Source organism: Mangifera indica, chromosome 5 (genome assembly GCF_011075055.1).
Source record: "Mangifera indica cultivar Alphonso chromosome 5, CATAS_Mindica_2.1, whole genome shotgun sequence".
In the NCBI taxonomy this organism is placed as follows: Eukaryota; Viridiplantae; Streptophyta; class Magnoliopsida; order Sapindales; family Anacardiaceae; genus Mangifera; species Mangifera indica.
In genome coordinates, this window is record NC_058141.1 from 3,748,862 (window position 1) to 3,768,200 (window position 19,339).

The following is a 19,339-nucleotide window of genomic DNA, read 5'->3' on the forward strand; positions in this document are numbered from 1 at the left end:
TGATATAACAAAATTAATTTCTGGGTCGCAGTACACAACTGCAAATAGGTATTTTCAAGAAGTATTTAGGATAAAAGAGATCCTTAAAGAGCGAGAATTTGATGAAGATTATTCTATATCAATGATGGTGCAAGCAATGTCAGAAAAATTTAACAAATATTAGAGTGAGGTGAATTTTCTTATGGCGATTACTAGCATCATGGATCCCAGGTAATTAATTTACAATTGATTGGGTTTATTATAATATATATGTATACAAAGAACATGTTTCTAACTAATTACTTTGGCTTGTGATGATTTCAGGATAAAGTTTCTTACGATTACTTTGGCATTTCCAATTTTACATGGTGAAGAAAATGCCCCTGTGGAGATAGAAAATATCAAAAGAACATTAGAAAATTATACAACGAATACGTGACATGTTATCATCAAGAAATTCACTAACTGTATTTGCACATCCACAACATCAACTAAGGACCCAACAAGCACCATCAAGTACATCAGGTACATTAGATCATTGTCATTAAATGAAACTTTATAAGATATCATAAGTTCTAACATTTAATTTGTAGATAAATCATCAAGCTCTCGATATTCAGAGATTAGACATTATGGTCCTAGATATAGTTGGTTACGTTTGAAAGATCATAAAGAGAAAACATACTCAGAAGAAACCATAAAGTCTGAGTTAGAAATGTATCTAGAAGAATGTAGTGTTGAGATACCTGACGATGTCAACTCAGGTGACTTTAATGTGTTTCACTAGTGGAGGGACAATCAATATAAGTATAAAGTACTTTCACAAATGGCAGTCGATATCTTAGCAATTCTTATTACAACAGTAGCTTTGGAGAACGCGTTTAGTGCGGGTAGTAGAGTGATTAACATGTACAGGTCATCTCTATCATTAGAAACAGTCAATATGCTTATGTGTGGAACCGATTGGATGAGAACATGTTATAATATTAAGAAACAAGATGAGGTAGTCAATTACTTATCACAGCTGCATGATCTTTAAATTGATTTTTCATTTAATTGTTGGCAGTATGATTAATAGCTTTCATGCATTTTTAATTTCTTGAAGATGGAAGGTGAAAACGAGATTGTTGAGCTTATCTTGCCAGATAAATAAAGATATAAGGTAACATAATATTTAATAGCATTTAATTCTTAATTGTTGTTGTCTTTATAATGTTTGATAGTTGAGTAACTTTGAGGGTGTATGTGACATTGTTTTTTTATCTTAATAGAATCCAGTTGGGTTTAATAGCATTTATGAATTTTTTTGCACCTATATCGTTGGAAGCAGCCCAGATTTTATGGATTTTTTTGCAAAGGATCATAAAGACCAAAGGGTGCTAATCTGAAAGCTATGGTAAGCACTAAGCAGATCTCATGCTTTGAATTGCCTATTGTCTCAAAATTTTACTTTTAGTTTTGTATATGAACTTGGGTTTTACTTATTCGAAAGTCTGTTGTTTGTTACAGGAAGGCTTTTTTGTACAGTTGGTGTCCACCCTACAAGATGCAAGGTTACTTACTATTTCTTTTTAATTTTATTTTGTATGATTGTTGTGATGTAACTTGACTACTTGTAATTATGTGGGTTGTTTTGAGATGTTTGTGAATGTTGTTTTTGTATGTTATTTTAGGAATTTGAAGAGAGTGGAGATCCTGAAAGGTATTTTCAGGCTTTGTTGTCATTGGCTAAGAAGGGAATTGAGAAAGGAAAGGTATGATTTAAATGAAAAGTGAAGGTTATGGTATTTAAAAAAAAAAGGAAATGTTTACTTATAAATTGTAAATATAAAAGATACTATTACCAAAGTTAGCACTGTAGTTTGAAGAGAGTGATTAGCTTTGTGTTATGTATGCCATTGCCAGATCTTTCATAAATAAATGTGTACCGAATTTTGAATTTTAGTTGTTAATTCATCTCTGGTCAGCGTAGCTCCGTGATTAGATGATTGAAATACTACTAGAGTTTATGTTCTAATAATTGTAAGAAGTATCCATGCAGTTAGAATCTATTAACAAGTTTCTGTTGATCTAGATATAAAGATCCATTTCTTGATTACAATTTCAGTCGTATGACCCACTTGTTAAATGTTTAGATCACAGTTATAAATTTTTGTACTCCTGAATAATACATAAGACATCTGGACTCCAAATGAGTTGTATTTTATGTTAAACTTACATATTAAATGCATATAAGGTAGTGGCCATTGGTGAATGCGGATTGGACTATGACAGGCTTCACTTTTGCCCAGCAGAAACTCAAAGGAAGTAAGTGGTTACTGAAGCTCTTCATGTTAGTTATTAGTTGCATAGTCCTTTCTTACATTCAGATAATCCATGTTTGCATCACCTTTTGTGATGTAAAAACTAGGTATTTTGAGAAGCAGTTTGAATTAGCGTATGCAACAAAGCTGCCAATGTTCTTGCATATGCGTGCTGCTGCTGAAGATTTCTGTGAAATTTTAAAGCGAAATAAGGACAGATGAGATTACTTGATTCTGTAGCTTTCAAAAATTGTGCAGAATGAAAATCATCACAAAACCCTTTTCTCCTTTTGCAGAACTATACTCTTTTGCACTTGCACCCAATGAATTATTGCTGCAATTGTGGATTTTTTACTTTCCAGAGTATTTGTGGTTTTTTCCTTATTGGGAAAAACAATTGTTATTACCATTGACTATAGGAGAGAAATTTAAGCTCTGATTTACCCCCACCTTGTCTCTGAAGCTCTAAAAATGTCACTCCAAAAGTGCAACATTTTCTTTTATCAGTTAGAAAATCTTTACCTGTGCTTACGGATATTTAGAGGAAACTCCAACATAATTCTGCTAAATGGCTGAGACTATATGCACCCTTAAATTAGTCTTGACACCCCTATTTTATGTATAACAATTATTAACTTTGTATGTGAAAAATTAATATTGCAGCTAATTCCAAACTAATAGATCAACATGTAATTATGTATAAAAGAAATTAAAACAATTTTTTTTTTTTTTAACAATTGATAGGGAAATTTATAAAAAGGTATTTCCATTGATAAGTTATCTTTGACAAAATCTTATTTCAGGTATCTTTCCATTCAATTAAAGAGTCAGTCTCATAAATTAAATTGATATATGTATTTATTTTCCTAATTATAAAAATTTTCTGAGTAAAAATATAATTCTTCCTTTTTTAAATAGTGTGGCGTACTTCGAAGAGAGGGTGTAGAGAGTTCTTTTAGAGGTGCATATAGCCTCATTCTGCACAATATATAGTTAAATTATCTATCAGATGACTTACATGTCTGCTTCTTTAATAAGTCATCTTCTTATTTTTAGTTTCAGTGCTGGAGTTACCCATTCATTTACAGATAATGCAGAAGATTGTGATAAGCTTCTTTCATTCAGTAATATGTATATAGGTGAATATTCTGCTGTTTTTTGGATAACCTTTTCACATTTCCATTCCTTTGTTGAATGCTACTTTGCATGCGTCTATCATGTCATATTTGACCCTTACATGTCAACTACCGCACCTGATGGATTTGAAAATGAGAGCCGTGCTGAGTAAAACAACAGAAGATTATATCAGTATTAATACTTTTGGTTCTTATTGGCCAATTTCTTTAATTGAAAGCTACACATTTAGGATGTAAAAATTTTCTGTATATTGCCTGTAAAGATCAGGCTGTTTGTAATTCCTGAGGATTTGAAATGATGATATGAGATTTATGAACACTGGAGAGTATTTTATCAGTAACATACAGGATAATTAAAATAAATTAACAATCTGCCGAATGAGATAGAATCATATAAAACTGATGCTCCAAGGTGAATGATGTAGTATAAGAGAGCTTGTAGAAAGGGAATGATGGGATGAAATGTTGGGAAATTACATAATAGAATCTCATCTGCTTGTGATGCTACACCTCAACTTTAACCTCTAGATTTTTTTTTCCTTGCATTTACTATTTTGTTAACTGTCATCTACTTTCTACAATACAATTTGATAGACAATTCTTCAATGTTGATTAGATGTATGTATCCTCATATAATGAAGCCACAGGAATCAAAACAAAACTGGTGTATGATAATTCCTCAAATTTGTGGAGTTTAGAGCTCCCATTTAACTTTGATCTTATTATTATTACTTTTTTTTATGGATAAAACATTAGAAGATAATTGTCTTTCTCTTCTATTTAATTATATTGATTTAGAAGAATATTTCATGGAACGTTTTATTGTTAAAGATGTTACAGGTGTAACGTTTTGATGATGTTGCTAAGATCTTTTTTACTGAACAGGTATAAATGGTTGCTCACTAAAGACAACTGAGAATCTTGATGTTGTAAGGGGCATACCTGTTAAAAAAATGATGATTGAGACAGATTCTCCATATTGTGAAATCAAAAGCACTCATGTTGGGATTACTTATGTAAAGTCTACCTGGCCTTCAAAGAAGAAAGAAAAGTATGATCCAGAGTGCATAGTAAAAGGCCGCAATGAACCTTGCCTAGTTCGGTGAGTGCCAATGTTTTCTTCTGTAATATTGTATATTTCTTCACCTCAATAAGACGAATATCTTATTGCATGAGAATCAACTAGGAAATCAGTTTCTTTGAATAGCACTCATTCTTGATATTGAGTATTCTGCACTACTATACATAACTGACAAACAAGAAAAACTCTCACTGTACACAACTGACAAACAAGAATGGAAGTTGCAGGGATTGATTATCTGCTAAATTAGTTTTGTGTTTCTTCTTGAAAATATTTAAAATATATAAATAGATTGATTTACAAACAATGAAAATGCATTAAGCAATGTTTAAACGAAAATAACATTTTGAAACTATAATCTTGTGAACTTTAAGCTCGTTTGGCTCAGCTCGATGGCTCAGCTTTGTGGCTTGATGGCTCGGCTCGTTAAGCATAATCAAACCTAGCTCGATAGCTCGGATCATTAAACATATTCGATGTCAACTCGTTATATGCTCGCGAGTAGCTCAGCTCGTTACGTATTCCGAGCCAGGCGCGTGTTACCTTTTCATTATGTTCGACGAGCTCAAGCCACGGCTCAAGCTCGAATGAACAGTTACAGAGCTGATATCGAGTTTGCCTGTGTTCGAGCTCAGTTCGGTTCGAATCCACCCCTAATCTTTATCCCCAAGAAGTAACTAAGCTCTACTAAATCGTTTAGTGAAAGCTGAACATTTAAGTGTTGTATAAGAGTTTGAATATAAGCAGTATTAGGACTAGTGAGAAGAATATCATCCACATAGATGAGTATGTAAACTCTCACCTCAACATAACTTAACACAAATAAACTAGGATCTGAAATAACAATAGTGAAACCCTTAGCCAGTAGAACACCCTTTAATTTCTCAAACTGGGCTCTAGAAACCTGTGTTAACCCATACAATGTCTTTTTCACCTTACAAACAAAATGAGGCTTATCTCCATTAACAAAGCCTTGAGGTTAGCTCTATACACTTTATCTTGCAACTCACCATTTAAAAAAACATTGTTAATGTCTATTTGATGAACAGGCCACTTATATGCCACTGTTAGAATAAAATTACCCGAATTGTAACAGGTTTAACCACTAGACTAAATGTATCAAGGTGATCCACCCTAAGAGTCTATTGGAAACCTTTGGCTACTAACCTAGACTTAAGTCTTTTGTACTGTCCCATCTGCATTTAACTTGGTTTTATAAACCCATTTACAACCTACAATATGTTGATATGGTGAATAAGGCACTGATTCCCAAGTTCCATTGTTTTCTAAAGCATCAAATTCCATTTTCGTGGTCTCAAACCATAAGGAACTAGAAAGAGCTTCTACAACACTTGCTAACTCTTTAGGTACATATTCTATGAGAAGGGAAAAGGTTCTTCGTATGAGTAAGTGACCTGATTTAGCTCTTGTAATCATGGGGTGACAAGGCCTATTGGGTGTATTTTCAGTTACTGGTTCAGGAATCTTAGCAGGTAAAGTAACTTGCAGTGGAATGGCGGTGTTTATGTTAGATGAGTTGAGTGTTTGAGAAGTACTAATGAGTCTATGATTAGGTGTTTTTGTTGCTAGAATATAAGAATAAACTAGTGGTTGAGATTCTGTTATAGTATTTGGATAAAGTGTTGGGGTGTTAATCAAAGATATGGTTGTATTACCAAAGAAATGTGAGCATGTATCGTCTGAACTAAAATGTCCAAGAGTAGCTAAAGGAACTCTTAAATTGACAGAATCTTGTGGTTATGTTAATGAAGGTATGGTAATGGTGTTTACTAGAGATAAAGTAGGAATAAATAGAGTGAAAGTTGTGTTTGGAACTGTGGTGTTTGATTAAGAAGAAGATAAAGACACACCAGAACTGAAATTAGGATAAAAAAAGAAAGGAAAATCATTCTCGTCAAAATTTACTGAAGCTAAAATATACAGCTTGCCATTTTTACTTAAGCATTTGTAGCTTTTATACAGTGGACTATAACCAAGGAAAACACATTTCTCTGTATAAAAATTAATTTTTTGTTTACTATAGGGTCTAAGAAAAGGGTAGCAAGCACACCCAAACACTCTCAAGGCAGTATGATTAGGTTCTTTATGAAACAGTAACTGCTTAGGGGTTAAATTGAAAAGAATAGGCGTAGATAGTCTGTTTATTAGAAAAACAAAGGTTTGGAAGGTTTCCCACTAGAGATTTAAAGCAGCACTAACCCAAATTCAACTATATGCCTATGTTTACACTTGACTATACCATTTTGTTGATGTGTATTAGGGCAAGGATGTCTAAAAATTATCCCATGCTTACTAAGATATTATGCAAGAATCCTATACTCCTCACCCCAATCAGTTTGTAAGGTTTTTATTTTCTTATCAAACTGGTTTTCAACTAGCCTATGAAAATTTTGAAACAAAGGTAAAGACTTTTGCCTTTGTTTTCAAAGGAAAAATCCAAGTAAATCTAGTAAAGTCATCTAAAAAATCTATATAGTATTTAAAACCTAAGGTTGATTTTAAAGGTGTTGGACTCTACAAGTCACTATGAATAAGTTATAGGGGTTGTATGGCTCTAGAATTTGAAAAACTAAAATGACTTTGATGATGTTTTTCCATATTGACAGTCTTTGTAAAACATCAAATCAGCAAAATTAGTAGTATATTTCAGTTTAGTAAAGATGTTTTTCACGGTTTTCACACATAGATGTCCAAGACATCTACGCCAAACAAAAACATTGACTTCATTAATATTCAGGATAGTATAAGGTGAAAAAGAGACACTTAAAACAGAATCATTAACAAGAATTATTGAAGTAAAACCAATAGAGGACTTATCAACGGTACAATTGGATATATTTGCACACACAACAGAATTAATTCAAAGACATGAATGACAAGAAAAATGTTCAGGTGTAACAGACAAATTCAAATAGAGGCTTGGAGTTGATATAAGCCATCTTTAAGAGTCCCTTGGAGTAGCATATTTCTAGTATCCTTATCTTTAACAAGACAATAGTCACTCATAAATTCTACTATGACATTATTGTCTTTAGTACACTTAGAAATGCTAAAAAGATTTTTAGTAATTTTAAGGATAGATAAAAGTTTTCTCAGATAAAGGTATCTTTTGGCACAAAAAGTAGGTAAAAAAGCATAACTAGTATGGGAAATATGTAAACACCCACCATTACCCACTTGGAACTGCTGATTACCTACATAATCCTCCTTAACAACAAGCAAATCAACCCTAGCAGTTACATGATCCATTGCTCCTAAATTCATATACTAGGATAAATCCTCTAGAGTCTTGGGATTAGCTTTTGGAATGGCTAATAAGCTTCTACTAATTGAAGCATGAGTATATGATATGTTGACCATCTGAGTAGTAGTACCAGTAGGTGATTGTGGTCCTAATATTGTATCTATATGCTAAAGAATATAAGTTGACTAGTAAAGATTAGTCATAAATGTTTGGGCTGCATAAAGAGTTGTATTTGTGGTATATTATGGGTTTGTATTTGGTTGTGATAGATGGGATTAATAGTTGTTTGGGTTGTGAGATGATAGTGATGATGGTGATATGTAATAACTAGGTTGTGATGTATTGTTCAATGTATTAAGACTGACTTATGATGGAAGTGCTTGAAGGGTAGTTAGATTTTGGACACTATAGTTAAGATTACTGTCAGTATAATAGATGTCAAATCTATGATAGCACTGCTTGACTAAATGTCCTAACTTCCCATAGAGTTGACAAATAACTCTAGGCCTATTGAAATTTCTTCCTCTACCGGTATTCTATGACCCAAAATTGAACTCATGAAAAGAAGGCCTAAAGTGTTTCTAGCTCATGTTCTCACTTCTACCCAAATGTCCAAAGGCTGATTCAACAAAAAATGCACTGCTATTCTTTTCAAAATTCTCATATTTGAAATTCATATACCTAGGCCCAATTCTACTGGTCTGATTGACCATATTTGCTACTCCACCATTAAAATCAAAATAGAAGCTTGAGGTTCTCCCAAGTATCTACTTATATTTTTTAAGTATGAGCTTCAGATCAACTAAGGATAACTTTTCAAACTGTGAATCCATTCTAGCAAGTGTGAATACCACTATAGGCTCAAAATCAACTCCCAAGCCATTCAGTATGAAATTAACTAAATCTTTCTCCGTTAATGACTGACCACTAGAGATCAAAGTGTCAAAAACAGCTTTCATTCTGTGCATATATTCTTGCACACTAAGACTCCCTTTCTTTAAAGTTTGTAAAGTGGTTTTAAGATGCATAATCTTTACTTTCTACTCTGTAACAAAGTAAGCTTCTAGTGCAATCCACATTCCATTTGCTATGCTACACTGTGATACTAGACTAAACAAATTTTCACTAACAAACGAAATCAACCATCCCATAAGTAGCTTGTTATATCTCTTCCACACACTAAATTGATTATTCCTAATCTTAATCTCATCAATTCCATTATCAGACTTCACAGAAATAAAAGCGTTCAACAAGTAACTAAACCTGGTAAGTGCTCTTTTAGGTCATGAGCACCTATAACTAGAAATGCTTGAGTCCTCCAATATCAATAGTTTTCATTAGTAAGTTTCGATGTAACAAGTTGAAGCGTTGAGATAGGAAAACCACCAGTTTGATAGAAGCACTCACCAGATCTAGTCACATCAGATCACTTAAAAGTCATGGAGTTGCCTGAAGATGCAGTAAATGTCGAGTTACTCATCTCAGACATTAGTCAATTGACTCTGATACTATATCAAAAATATATATTAGATCTATAAGTCTGAAGATCGAAACTCATATTACACAAAACCAATAAAGTTTGTGTAATATAGGTTTCGATCTCCACACTTATAGACTCAATATATATTCAGACAACGGTGAATATTATTTCATATTTTAATTGTCCTTTTTAAAATATTTTAATTATCTATTATTTATTATTTATATTATTTTATTTTGTTTATAAGTAATAAAATATTTCGGTAATCTTTTGTTACTAATAATGATTTGTTAAGTAATATAAGAGATATTTTATTACTATCTCTACTTTAAGTATTAAAAAATTAAAAAGATAATCTTGATTTTATTATAATTATATTCTCATTTATTACTTTTTTAGAACAAAAATACTCTTATTTTTAATTAATATAACATGTAATATAAAAATATTTTAAAATAATTATACTCAAAAGTATTTAAGTAAAATAATATGTTAGTATTTTTTTATTACTTCTAACCAAACATAATAATTATTTATATCTATCAAATTTTATCAAATATAATATTTATTTATATTCGATAATCTTTTAAATACTCTATATTCAAAATAATCTTTTAATTTTGATAATAAAATATTTTCAATACCCTTAAAGAATTTTTCAATTATACAAGGCTTTCAAAAGGAAAATAAGTAAGCATCTTTACCAAGAAAAAATTAATTTCTCTCCTAAAACCATTTTCAAAGAAGATTTGGATTCGTCAGTTAATATTTCAGCTCCCTCTTGTGGAGTTACATCGTCAGTCAATTGTTTCAAGGATTTCTTCAGCCATAGATACCCACAAAAGGCTTACAATTTCGCTCAAGAGTGCAGATAAATACGAGAAATATTATACACACACACACACACATATATATATATATATATATAGAGTATATAATTTGAATACATAAATGATATATTATTATATGATTAGATATTTTTTTATTTTTAATTTAAAATCATCTAATTATATAATAATACATCATCTATATACTTAAATTATATATAAAAAATATATACGTACAATTTTGTTAACATGGAAGCAACAAGAGGTGGTAAAGGTGGATTCGATCTGAATGACATGAGCTTAAAAGAGTTGAAAAAATTTCAACTCAAACCCTTTTTCGCATCAAAGCTCACCTCGTCAATTATTATTCTTTTTCTTCTACAATGATTCTTCTTCTCTAAATATTCAAATAAGCCAAATTTAATTTTTAGTCAACCATTCTAGATTCGAATCAAGCTTGAGGTATCTATTATTCAGGTTTGGTTTAGCTCGAAACCATTGCTATAAAGCAATGTCGCAAATAGTTTATATGAATAATGTTATGTGTACTTATAATTATTTTCCATTTAATATCAATAATGATATATTCTTATATAATTCTATATAATTTTATCTTATTCTCGAAATTCTTGGTGGTCAACTCAATCAGCGCACAAGCTCATACTCTGCTGCAAGTAAAATGTCAATAAACCACAGAAAATTTCAAATATTAATTACATCTATAAAATTTTACTCTCTAATTTTGAATATAAAGACAATTAATAATATATATGATAAGAGATTTAAAATATTTATTTGAGAATTAAGAGATTTAGATGTAATTTTTTAGTAAAACTCCAATCAGTTTGAAAAGTTTAAGCTCAAATTTAAGCTTTGTCTTTATATTAATTAATTAAGCTCAAGTCCAGCACTATTTGACTTACTTGATTATATCCCTATCAGCACAAAAAGAAATCTAATCAAATAGTCAATCTCTCTAAAAACTTATTTCATATTAAATTTATTAAAAGAGAAATTAATTCAATTAGTCACGGTTAATTTAAACTAAACATGATTAACCAATAACCAACAATTTTTACAATGATGAAAATGTCCATATATAAAGAACCCCTAAAATTCGTTTCAAATTTGAAAAATCACATTTTCACCCCACATATTAAGACACCTCCCTAATGCATAGAAACCATTCACTTTTACTAACTTTTCACCACTATTTCATCACGAAAATAGCACTAAAGGTTATTAAATCATTTCTTGTCATATTTAATATATTCTAGTGTAAAGATTTTGTTTTCATACACCAAAACAAAATTGACCACATTTTTTTTTTGTGTTAAATGGATATGACCAAAATACTTAATTTATTACCAAAATTACTTTCCATCTCTTTTATATAAACTCTAACCCTATATCAACAAAATATCATTCACATTTTCACAATCTCACTCAATATCTAACATCGTGTCTGATTCCTAGGAAAGAAGTTCATGATATTGAGATATTTATGTGAATAACAATTCAAAATTTGATTAATTTGTTGATTATGCAATAATTTGTGTTGTATTAAATATTAGCTTAGAATTGTCTCAAAATTAGGGTGATGGAGACATGTGGAGGGTTTTGATATCATAATTGTAGGGGGAGAACCGCTATTTTACAATATGAGGTGATACATGCAAGGAGTGAAGTGATATCTTATACCGTAGGGTTATTTGATATATGACAATGTAAATAGTACATAGATATTTAAATCGTTGTTCATTTGTTTTTATTTGTATCACAGCCTCCGGATTATTGATTATAGAATACTAAATTGTATCAATAATCCAATAAGGACATAAATGACTCGGCGTGCCCCTCAGTGTTTGTTGTGTCCAATTGCTTGATCTAACAAGAATCGAAAAATGGGTGGAATAGAAATGGGTAGGAAGGGAATTGAGAAACAATAAATATGGGCTGAATAATAATGAGTTGGAATGGGATTGGACTTTAACAGGAATGGGGTACATCCACTTTAGAGTGTGTCAATATGCATGCTAAAATCATAGATTTTTTAATGCAATCATAAAATTGTTTACCGATCTGGTAGTAGCAATTGATAACCACTGTCTTTCTTTCTTCTCATGGGAGCACTCTCCCCACCACGTAAAAAAATCTTCTTATATACCTCTTCATCTCTCTGAAATTGCTGGGAGAAAAAAAAAAAGGTGAACTTGTGAGTATAAAGTCACTGGAACCTCTATGCAAATTCGTAACTAGTTCAACATAAGAAATAACAAGCAGAACCAAGTCAATCCCATGCAGAAGAAGCCATCAACATTTAATGCAACACTCTGCAATGTAGCGTCTTTAGTTGAGCCTCCACTTAAATACCCAATAATACTTTCCCATAGCTTAAAAGGAAAACTAACCATTTTTTTCCTATGACCTACTTTCGACTAAAATGCAGTCAAAGACAGACGCAGCCAGAGACAGATACAGCCAAAAGTCAGACAATTACAGTGTCCACGTTATGACTTAAAAGGGCTACCAGGGGGTTGCCAATCATGCAACGTAGAGTGCATATATATGATTGGCACATCATAATTAAGAACTGCAAAATACTTTCAAATAATTGCATAGGATTTGCCATCTTATGCTTATTACATTCCACAAACTATTATTTTCCAATGCAGTTTAAATGAACAACTACTTATTCATCCACAACACCACATAAAAAAAGATCAAACTATCATATAATGAGTTTCACCAAATTGAAGAACTGTTGAAGTTGATATGCAACTTCAACAACAATAAATAATTAAGTCACAAATGATCTTTAAATTGCTATGGGGTTTGAATTACAAATTCCAATCAAAAAGGGTTGCAGAAGATCTGCAACATTGACAAGTGAAAAATGAATTGATAAAAAAATCTCTCGTTTGTTAGTTGTCAAGCATGACACAATTTAAGAAATGACAAAAAATAAGACATAAAGGAGTCAAAATTAGCAAGTCTAACAGCATATATAACGTCAAAACTGCACGATAGCGGTACATAATGCTCTCAAATGCGCATGACAAAGTACCTTTGGAAGGAAAACACAATGCCTTTAAGAATTTCACCAAGTGACCATAGCTTGATACTCCAAGCAGCATCAACTAATGCTCTACATGATTTGCAAAAATACTGAATATCTCCATGAAGCTCTTCCAGACTAAGGTAATCGTCTAGACTATCCCCTGGAATTTTTAAGCCCTTGACATTTAACATAAGATCATAAAAGTCTTCCATCTTCGCAGAAGCTTCAGAAATTTTTATAACACTTTGAACACCTAAATACCAAAAATGAGGTAAACAATAAGAGAGTTGAAGCTAAATACAAACGCATGACCCTTCCACAATATATATGAAAAATGATAGGAAGGAAAATAGAAAAGGAAAACACTTGAAAACAAAGAAAATAACTTGTTGATAACACCAAAGAGTATCAATATCTAGATTAAGCAAATTAGTTCTTTCAAAATACATAAGGACTCCGATGCATGGATATTGAGCCAAAAGCATGCTAGAATATTTCAGATATCAATAGTGTGCAGATCTCAAGAAAGAAAAAACCTTTGGCAACAATTTACAAACCAAATGGATTAACTTTTGTAAATATTTTAATTGATAAATCAATATTTTCTGCAACAACAAATGGCCAACTTCTAGAGTTTGACTTATGAGATGACCTTACGAAATTTACAAAGAGAAATTTACAGAAATAAAAAATGCAACCTTTGATCCTCCAAAATTAATTGGGGTTATCATTCAATCACTATCTACTGAATTCTCTTTTCTAATTTATGATACAAATTTGCATGGATTCACAAATTTGTATCACTCCTCATCAAATTTGAGATGAAATATCATTTTATCTCCCTCCACTAAAAAAGAAAGATGTATAGAACAATTCAACTTTGTTACTCAGAAGAAAGCGCCGAAAAGTATCAAGCAACTTAGAGAACAAAAAAATACAATTAATTTACATAATGCCCAAAATCAAATGCATAATGGAAAATATATAAAAAAAAAAACTAGCATTTTACATAATCAGTTTTTCATGGTTGCATGGGACACACTCCCTCAGAAACAATGCTGAATAATTGTTCTGGCCTTGGAAGCTTTAGAATGGAAAAAACAGAGCTCAAGCAAAGAAAGAAGGTCAATGAATGCTTTTGCTAGGGCCGTTAATCATTTGTAACACCAACACAAAAGAAGGATCTATAAAAACAAAAAAAAAAATTAACACAAAGAAAGATGTCAATTGTCATTTAACATTAATTGAAGTTCATTCCAACATGGAAAAAAAAAAACTAATATTTAGATCATACCTTGTGATTTCACTCAATTTTCAATTTCCAACAACAAAAACTTCGTATCCTTCCTACAAACAATAATATGATCAACAAGTTACAAAACTACAACTTTTAAGAAAATCTAAAATAAGCACAATTAATAACTTCTATTAATTCTGTAATCCAAGAACTGCCCACACAGCCCACCCCAAATTTCCTCTCTTGTCATTTTCAATGAAAAAATGGGGGTAAACTCTAAACTAGAACAATTTTATTTTTCCATTTTATTCTAATATCCACCAACAACTCAATCAAAAAAGTGAGGCCCTCTCTTTAGTTTAGCTTTCTTAGGCATCAGAATTTAGTAGTCTGATGTTTTCATTAGGATGACATTTAAAAAATAATATATTCAAGACCTGGGTATGAACAATTCAATTGCAACGAATGAAAGCTAACAGGGCACTAAAAGGGCCATGGAGGAGTAAGCCTGACATTTGCACAAGCACTTCCAGCAAAATTCCTTTTCAGAAAAAGAAATACGCAGTTCAATTAAATTCAACATTACACATGAAAAATTACAAAAAAAAAAAATTGAACTGGATTGGATTGGAGTGGATCGCATTACAAAAATTTGCAAGAAAGAGAGATAATAAACTAAACCCACAACCGAAATTCACAACCCACATTGACATTATCTTTTGTAAACCAATACCCCAGCTCTTTTATGTATTCCACAGTTCATAAGTATGATATTCCATATTCCACAATATGAGAGTATGACACACAAATCAACATTGTTTCATATCTATCTAGTAATCAATAACAAGCAAAAATGAGCAAATGGTCGAAAATATCGTGCCACAGCTGGAAATTACAGCCCTATAAGCAACTTCAGCTTTTAAGTTTTTTTATACCAGATTGGTTGCCATGGAGCAGAAGAAAATTTAAAATTGTTTTGAGTGAAACTTTGAAATTTGTAAGTGTTATGCAAGGATAATATTATGTTATTTACAAGTCCTGTCCACACGGTGTATAGTAAAGAAGAAATATTAGAACATGATTTGAAGAACCAAAGCTAAAACCCACACACATAAATGAAAATTACAACTCACATCCACAGGGTAAGGGATCACTGATTCATTGACTTCACCACAGCTGAAATGTGAAAACCACAAGCATTCTTAGACTGATTTAGTAATAGCATTCTTTGAACCTTTTACAAATAAGAGTCTTCAAAGAGGAAAAAAACCATAGAATCTGGCAATGAATGGTAGAACTTATGAATCTCACGCCCACCAATTAAATTATGAGCACTGTTGAAAAATTAATTTATCTGGAATGATATACATTAATAACTTGTCTTATTAGGCCTAAGTCAATTAATTAATTAAACCCCATTTGTAAGTTTGCAATATTATAAATTTCAAGAATACCGAAATATCTAATCAATACTTAACAAGTACTTAATTGTTGCCCCACCCTTGCCTCTCCCTGGACCACCAGCAATAAAATTAAAACAGTTGTATAACTTGCAGGCCACATGGTTAACATTTGCCTAGAAAGATCATACGTGAAGAATGCAATTTATGCACATCTCAAATTTCAAAGGCCTTAGCCTCAACTTTTACCTAAACTTTACCACAAAGCAACAGTCAATGTAAACATTTGAAAAACATCTCAAAAAATCGACAAACCACATCACCAAGTTTATATCAGTTGTTTTCGGAATATAGAGCACCTAGGACACTAATTCATCACCAAAAAAATAACTAATTACAATTTCTTACCTTGAATCCAAGATTAAATGTCTCTGCATCTAGTTAAGGTGATGAAACGAACCAATTTCTTCTGCATTTCCATTAGCAATGCATTATGCTACTAATGATGGAAGAGCACACATAAGCAAGAATACTATGGAAAAAGAAATATAGATGCCGAAACTCAAGTTCAAAAACTAAGTAATAAGAAAAGCAGGTTCCAAAATTATCCATGTAATATTTTTACACATCCCAAAAAATAATTAATTCAAAATTAGAAATAAGCACATAAAACACTGAAAAAATATACAAAGAAAAATTTCCTACATGAAAAATCTGTAGTTCAACCAATATAGTCATATTGCAGTAACAGAACATGACAAAAGAACTAGGGCAGGAAGGGATTTGGGAAGAAGATTATAAAGAGAGATAGAAATACCTAAACAAATCGTCTAATTAGGTGAGAATTGTCATATTACAATAGAATATTCCAAACTGAAAAATCAATGAAAAAAAAACAAGCACAAATATGCATCTTTACATTAAGTTACCATTACACTTTATTTGTTAAGTGAATAACAGATATACTCTTTGGTCCTTCCCCTCTTTACTCTCTTCTTCCCTGCAGTTGGGCTCTTTCTTGACACCAATATCTTTGAGGCATCATTTACTATAATCACAATCTGAACTGCTATTTCTACAGCTTGGGTTTCGAATTGAACATAATGCAGTGGGATATTGCACACTGTTATTAATTTCTTGCTTATGTTGAATTTTAGTCATGATCCTTAAATGATAGATATCAAGTACAACTATAAAAAAGGGTAATATTCAAATTAAAAAAGTCTTCGTTGTTGATATGCTGAAACAATGAATTGTTTTTCCCCACAATATACACAGATCTGGAGAAAAGAGGTTTTCTAGAAGTACAAATCAGATTGAAGTGTTATCCTAATCCATAATAGACATTTATAATATTAAAGATGCATATGTACTTGAATTGGGTATAGATTTAAGAGAAACTCTATATTCCCTGTCAACTATTGTTGCAGGATTTCTATGATGGCTAGGTTATATTGTCTGAACACACCAAGTTTTAATGGAAACGTGGCATATAAGAAATGCATATCTGGCTGTCTAAGGAATGTCATAAACAAGAAGTTTATTTGCCACATCTTGCGTCCCTAGCCGTTCACAATTTAAGGTAACTTTCAAGGCTTCGAGTTCCGTCAATTAATCTTACAAAAAAAGTGTCTTGAGTTAACATACCATCTGATCGGTTTTTTTTCCTTTTTGTTAGACTTCAATTGATTGAACTCACATGTTTAGTATGAGATCAATCAATCTAAGTCAAAAATTGAAGAAAACATACGGATTCCCTAAACTATTTTGAACCGAAATCGAAAAGATAAAAGAAGAACAAGAAGGAATGCTTAGCTTCCAAGGTATGGAGAAACGAAGTCTAAAAGTGGTCGCGGCAAGTCGTAATCTCAGAGGGCGGAGGAGGACGGCGGATGAAGCATTTTGGCAGAGATAAAATGAGAGAAAGGAGGGAAGACAACCGAAGCACCTGTCAGCATGAAAACCCCAGGAGCATTGGATTGGCCCAAACATCCAGAGGCTGTAACTTAGCGCAAGGGCAACGTGGGGGGAATAACGCGAGTAATCACGTGGGCAAATGGTGCGGCCAAAAGAAGCCGTTTGGGTGCGAAAAGATTTTTTTTTCTTTTTTTTTGGGTTCAGGCTGGACTTTTTGTGATGGCTTGATGCCCGCCCCAATACAGTGCTTGCCGGGGCTGGATTCGAGCCGAGCCGAGCTCGGCTCGCAGCCAGCTCAGGCTCGGCTCGGTCTATTTATGACCGGCTCGAGTTTGGCTCGAGTTCGACTCGAGCCAAACTCGGCTCGGTTCGGGTTCGGCTCGTTTTTGACTCGGCTCGTTTATAGCTCAATTTGGCTCATTTTTCATATCAAAACGACATCGTTTTGTGTATATATACGGATCAAAACGATATCGTTTTGTATAAAAAATTTAAAAAAAAATCTACCGAGCCAAACAGAGTCTGGCTCATTTCGGGCTCGAACCGAGCCAAGCCAAGCTCGAGCTCGAGCTGGCTCGGCTCGAATCCAGTCCTAGTGCTTGCGAAGGCGAGCAAATTTTCGAATTGGTCAAAATATTTTCATTTTGGCAATCGAAATATACGGAAATAGGTCAAAATATTTTCTTGTTGGCAATCAAAAATATACGCTCGTGATGGTCATTAAAAAATAATAATAATATTGTATATATATTTATGTATATTATTATATAATTAAATATTATTTTATTTAAAATTTAAAATTATTTATTTATTTTATAATATATATTAATATATAATTAAAATAAATATACATAATTTTATTATTAAAAACCCATATACCATAAACATTAAACTTTCATCGTTAAGGTCTTACACACTAAGGGGGTGTTTGGTTTGGGTAATATTTGATTACTAAAATAGAAAGATTACCTTGAAGATAGATTACTTAGAAGATTACTAGGTATAAATGATTACTGTGTTTGATAAAATTTGATAGGTATAAATAATTATTGTGTTTGGTTAAAGGTAATAAAAGATTACTAGTAAATTATTTTATTTAAATGCTCCTGAATATAATTATTTTTAAATATTTTTTATATTATTTGTCATATTAATTAAAAATAAATTTATTTTTATCTCGAAAAATTAATAAATAATAATTTTTCTATAATAAACTCAAGATTACTCCAGTAATCTTTAAATACTTAAGGTGAAGGTGGTAATCAGATTACCACATATATTACCTGCCACGTTAGCATTGGTAATAGAAGATTACTGTAATCTTTTATTACTGACAAATCAAACAAGGGAATAAAAGATAGATTACTAAGGTAATCTATCTTACCGTCAACCAAACGCACCCTAAATATTGAACTTTGAATCCAAGCTCAAGAATTGTAAACGCAAACTCATCAATCTTAAAACCTAAATCTTAAACATTGAATTTTAAATCTCAAATGGTAAATCTTAAGCCCTAAAACTTATTAAACTCTAAACCCTTAATTGTATTCAAACCTTCAACCTTATTTTGAAGATTTTATATACACCATAAAAATTTAAAAATTAATTTTTCACCCTAATTTAAGACTAATTGTTAGCAACACTCCGTGTGTT

The 19,339-nt window shown here is 31.7% G+C and overlaps 2 protein-coding genes and 1 long non-coding RNA gene across 6 annotated transcripts; 2 read left to right on the top strand and 1 right to left on the bottom strand.

The window, feature by feature from the left end:
* Positions 1 to 419: 419 nt before the first annotated feature.
* Positions 420 to 2,290, top strand: LOC123215335. Its single transcript, XM_044635385.1, has 5 exons — positions 420 to 504; positions 573 to 743; positions 1,489 to 1,532; positions 1,653 to 1,733; positions 2,216 to 2,290. Exons 1-5 carry the CDS (start codon positions 420 to 422, stop codon positions 2,288 to 2,290), a joined length of 456 nt encoding a protein of 151 aa, XP_044491320.1.
* On the top strand, positions 1,716 to 4,638 carry LOC123217598 (putative deoxyribonuclease TATDN1). The gene is made up of 4 exons (XM_044638687.1): positions 1,716 to 2,286; positions 2,390 to 2,500; positions 3,339 to 3,421; positions 4,304 to 4,638. Exons 2-4 carry the CDS (start codon positions 2,436 to 2,438, stop codon positions 4,522 to 4,524), a joined length of 369 nt encoding a protein of 122 aa, XP_044494622.1. The 5' UTR covers positions 1,716 to 2,286; positions 2,390 to 2,435; the 3' UTR covers positions 4,525 to 4,638.
* Positions 4,639 to 10,516: 5,878 nt separating this feature from the next.
* On the bottom strand, positions 10,517 to 17,788 carry LOC123215666. 4 transcript variants are annotated; one of them, XR_006502140.1, is made up of 7 exons: positions 16,178 to 17,786; positions 15,503 to 15,545; positions 14,427 to 14,479; positions 14,142 to 14,316; positions 13,139 to 13,385; positions 12,150 to 12,259; positions 10,517 to 10,739 (listed from the first exon to the last, which is right to left on the bottom strand). It is a non-coding gene; the product is annotated as an uncharacterized LOC123215666 (long non-coding RNA). The 4 variants fall into 4 exon arrangements; XR_006502141.1 differs by lacking the exon at positions 10,517 to 10,739 and adding an exon at positions 14,807 to 14,910 and having other exon boundaries at positions 12,024 to 12,259; positions 16,178 to 17,788; XR_006502138.1 differs by lacking the exon at positions 10,517 to 10,739 and having other exon boundaries at positions 12,024 to 12,259; positions 16,178 to 17,784.
* Between the last annotated feature and the right edge of the window lie 1,551 nt (positions 17,789 to 19,339).